Source organism: Myotis brandtii, unplaced genomic scaffold (assembly GCF_000412655.1).
Source record: "Myotis brandtii unplaced genomic scaffold, ASM41265v1 scaffold303, whole genome shotgun sequence".
In the NCBI taxonomy this organism is placed as follows: domain Eukaryota; kingdom Metazoa; phylum Chordata; class Mammalia; order Chiroptera; family Vespertilionidae; genus Myotis; species Myotis brandtii.
Genome location: NW_005361573.1, coordinates 5091705 through 5093642, shown reverse-complemented (window position 1 = coordinate 5093642; position 1938 = coordinate 5091705). Strand labels below are relative to the sequence as shown.

General features: G+C 52.9%; 1 protein-coding gene across 1 annotated transcript; it reads right to left on the bottom strand.

Annotated features, from left to right (window-relative positions):
• Positions 1-1306: 1306 nt before the first annotated feature.
• On the bottom strand, positions 1307-1856 carry LOC102259216 (immunoglobulin iota chain-like). The gene is made up of 2 exons (XM_005869837.2): positions 1799-1856; positions 1307-1698 (listed from the first exon to the last, which is right to left on the bottom strand). Exons 1-2 carry the CDS (start codon positions 1842-1844, stop codon positions 1307-1309), a joined length of 438 nt encoding a protein of 145 aa, XP_005869899.1. The 5' UTR covers positions 1845-1856.
• Positions 1857-1938: the final 82 nt, after the last annotated feature.

The following is a 1938-nucleotide window of genomic DNA, read 5'->3' as shown; positions in this document are numbered from 1 at the left end:
TCTAGGACTTTTCCACCTCATTCCTGAAGGAAAAAACAAAGATCCGCTGCTGGAGGGGCTAAGAAATGTTATATCCTGCCCTAGCCAGTTTGGCTCAGTGGAAAGAGCCTCGGCCTGTGGACCACAGGGTCCTGGTTCGATTCTGATAAAGGGCATGTACCTAGTTGCAGGCTCTGCCCTGGCCAAGGCTCAGGTCAGGGCTCATGCAGGAGGCAACCAATGGGAGTGTCCCTCTCACATTGATGTGTTTCTCTGTCTTTCCCATTCTCTTCCATGCTCTCTAAAAATCAATGGAAAAATATCCTCAGGTGATAAAAAAAAAAAGAAGAAAAAAAAAGAAAGAAAGAAGGAAAGAAAGAAAGAAAGGAAGAAAGAAAGAAAGAAAAAAGAAATATCATATCCTATGAAAGAGACATCTTAAAAATGCCTAAAGAAAGATGTCATTTTTCGTGGTGAAGGGACTGGAGCACATGTTGATGAAAACACCTTGGCGGCTGCAATGGTCGGTAGTAGCAGCGCCAGTGGGATGATGGGAGTAGTGCCTTCCCCTGATCAGCCGGTCACCTCCCACAGAGGGAGGCCAGACTGTGGCTTAATCCGTCAGTAATTCCCTGTGCGCTCCCGGACTGTGAGAAGGGACAAGCTGGTCTGAGGGACCCCCCTCCAGTGCACAAATTTCGGGCACCAGGCCTCTAGTTTTAAATAAAACTGTACCTACTGTACTTTCTGACTCATTGTCCTGTTTTAGTGACAAATGTGAGATTGTGCTGTGTGTGCAGACGTGGTGAACATCTGGGCTGTTGAACAAAGAAACCATCACATCCTCAGTGAATGGAAACCACACCAGGAACTTGTCACTTTTCCCTGAAACCCTCACGTGAGGATGGAGTTAAGAGCTGAGGAGCCCGAGGGAGAGGAGGAGGTGAGGGAGGCAGCAGCAGAGGAGGGAAGAGGGGGAGGGAGGGTGTCACTGAGAGTCTGTGCTGGTTGTGACCAACCTTCTGTGGGTTTGTTCAGAGAAGAAGAAGGTTGTGTCCATGACCAGGGTGAACACTAACATATAGATATGACAGGTCAGTAGTGACACAGGGTTCACACACATGACATTAATCTGTGGGGAGCATGGCTGTCTGGGTGACCATGTACAGTTGCAGACAAAGTATGTGAGCTGATAGGAAAAATATGCTGGTCTCAGTCGCAGGCCCCAGGCCCCAGCCTAGGGCTCCTGAAACCTTAGTCACTCACTGGGTGACGGGAGGGCCTTTGCTGATGAGGGGACGCTAGGTGGGCTCCTATGATTGATACCCTAAGTGCAGGCAGCCACCACCTCAGACCCCAGAGGTTTTGGTCTCACTTCCTCGTCATCTGAGACACTGTGAGCACTGCTATGAGGTGTAGCGCAGTAATAGACAGCCTCGTCCTCAGGCTGCAGCCCTGAGATGGTCAGGAGCCCCGCATTGGCCGAGGCGTCTTTGGATCCAGAGAAGCGGCTGGGGACCCCGGAGCCCTGGCCCTTAATGGAGTCTGAGTGGTAGTACAGCAGGTACCGGGGAGGGCTCCCTGGCTTCTGCTGGTACCAGGATATGTAGTAGCTGCCAACACTGAAGCCACTGTTCAGGGTGCAGGTGAGTCTGACTGTGACTCCCGGAGATGCAGAGAGGGAGGGCGGCTGAGTCAGCACAGGCTGGGAGAGGGACCCTGCAGACACAGACACTTGTCAGTGATGGGCAGGGACCAGGGGACATTCCCAGGAGACTGAGCAGGAAGGGAAGAAGCCTGGTCCCAGGCCTGTCCCTACCTGTGCAGTGAGAGAGGAGCGCGAGGAGCAGAGGAGTCCAGGCCATGATGCTCACAGCCCTGAGCCCACAGTGGGGCTGGGCTGCCCAGGCCTCCTTTTCTCCCCCACCCTCTGCCAGAGGAGGGGCTGCCATGCAAATG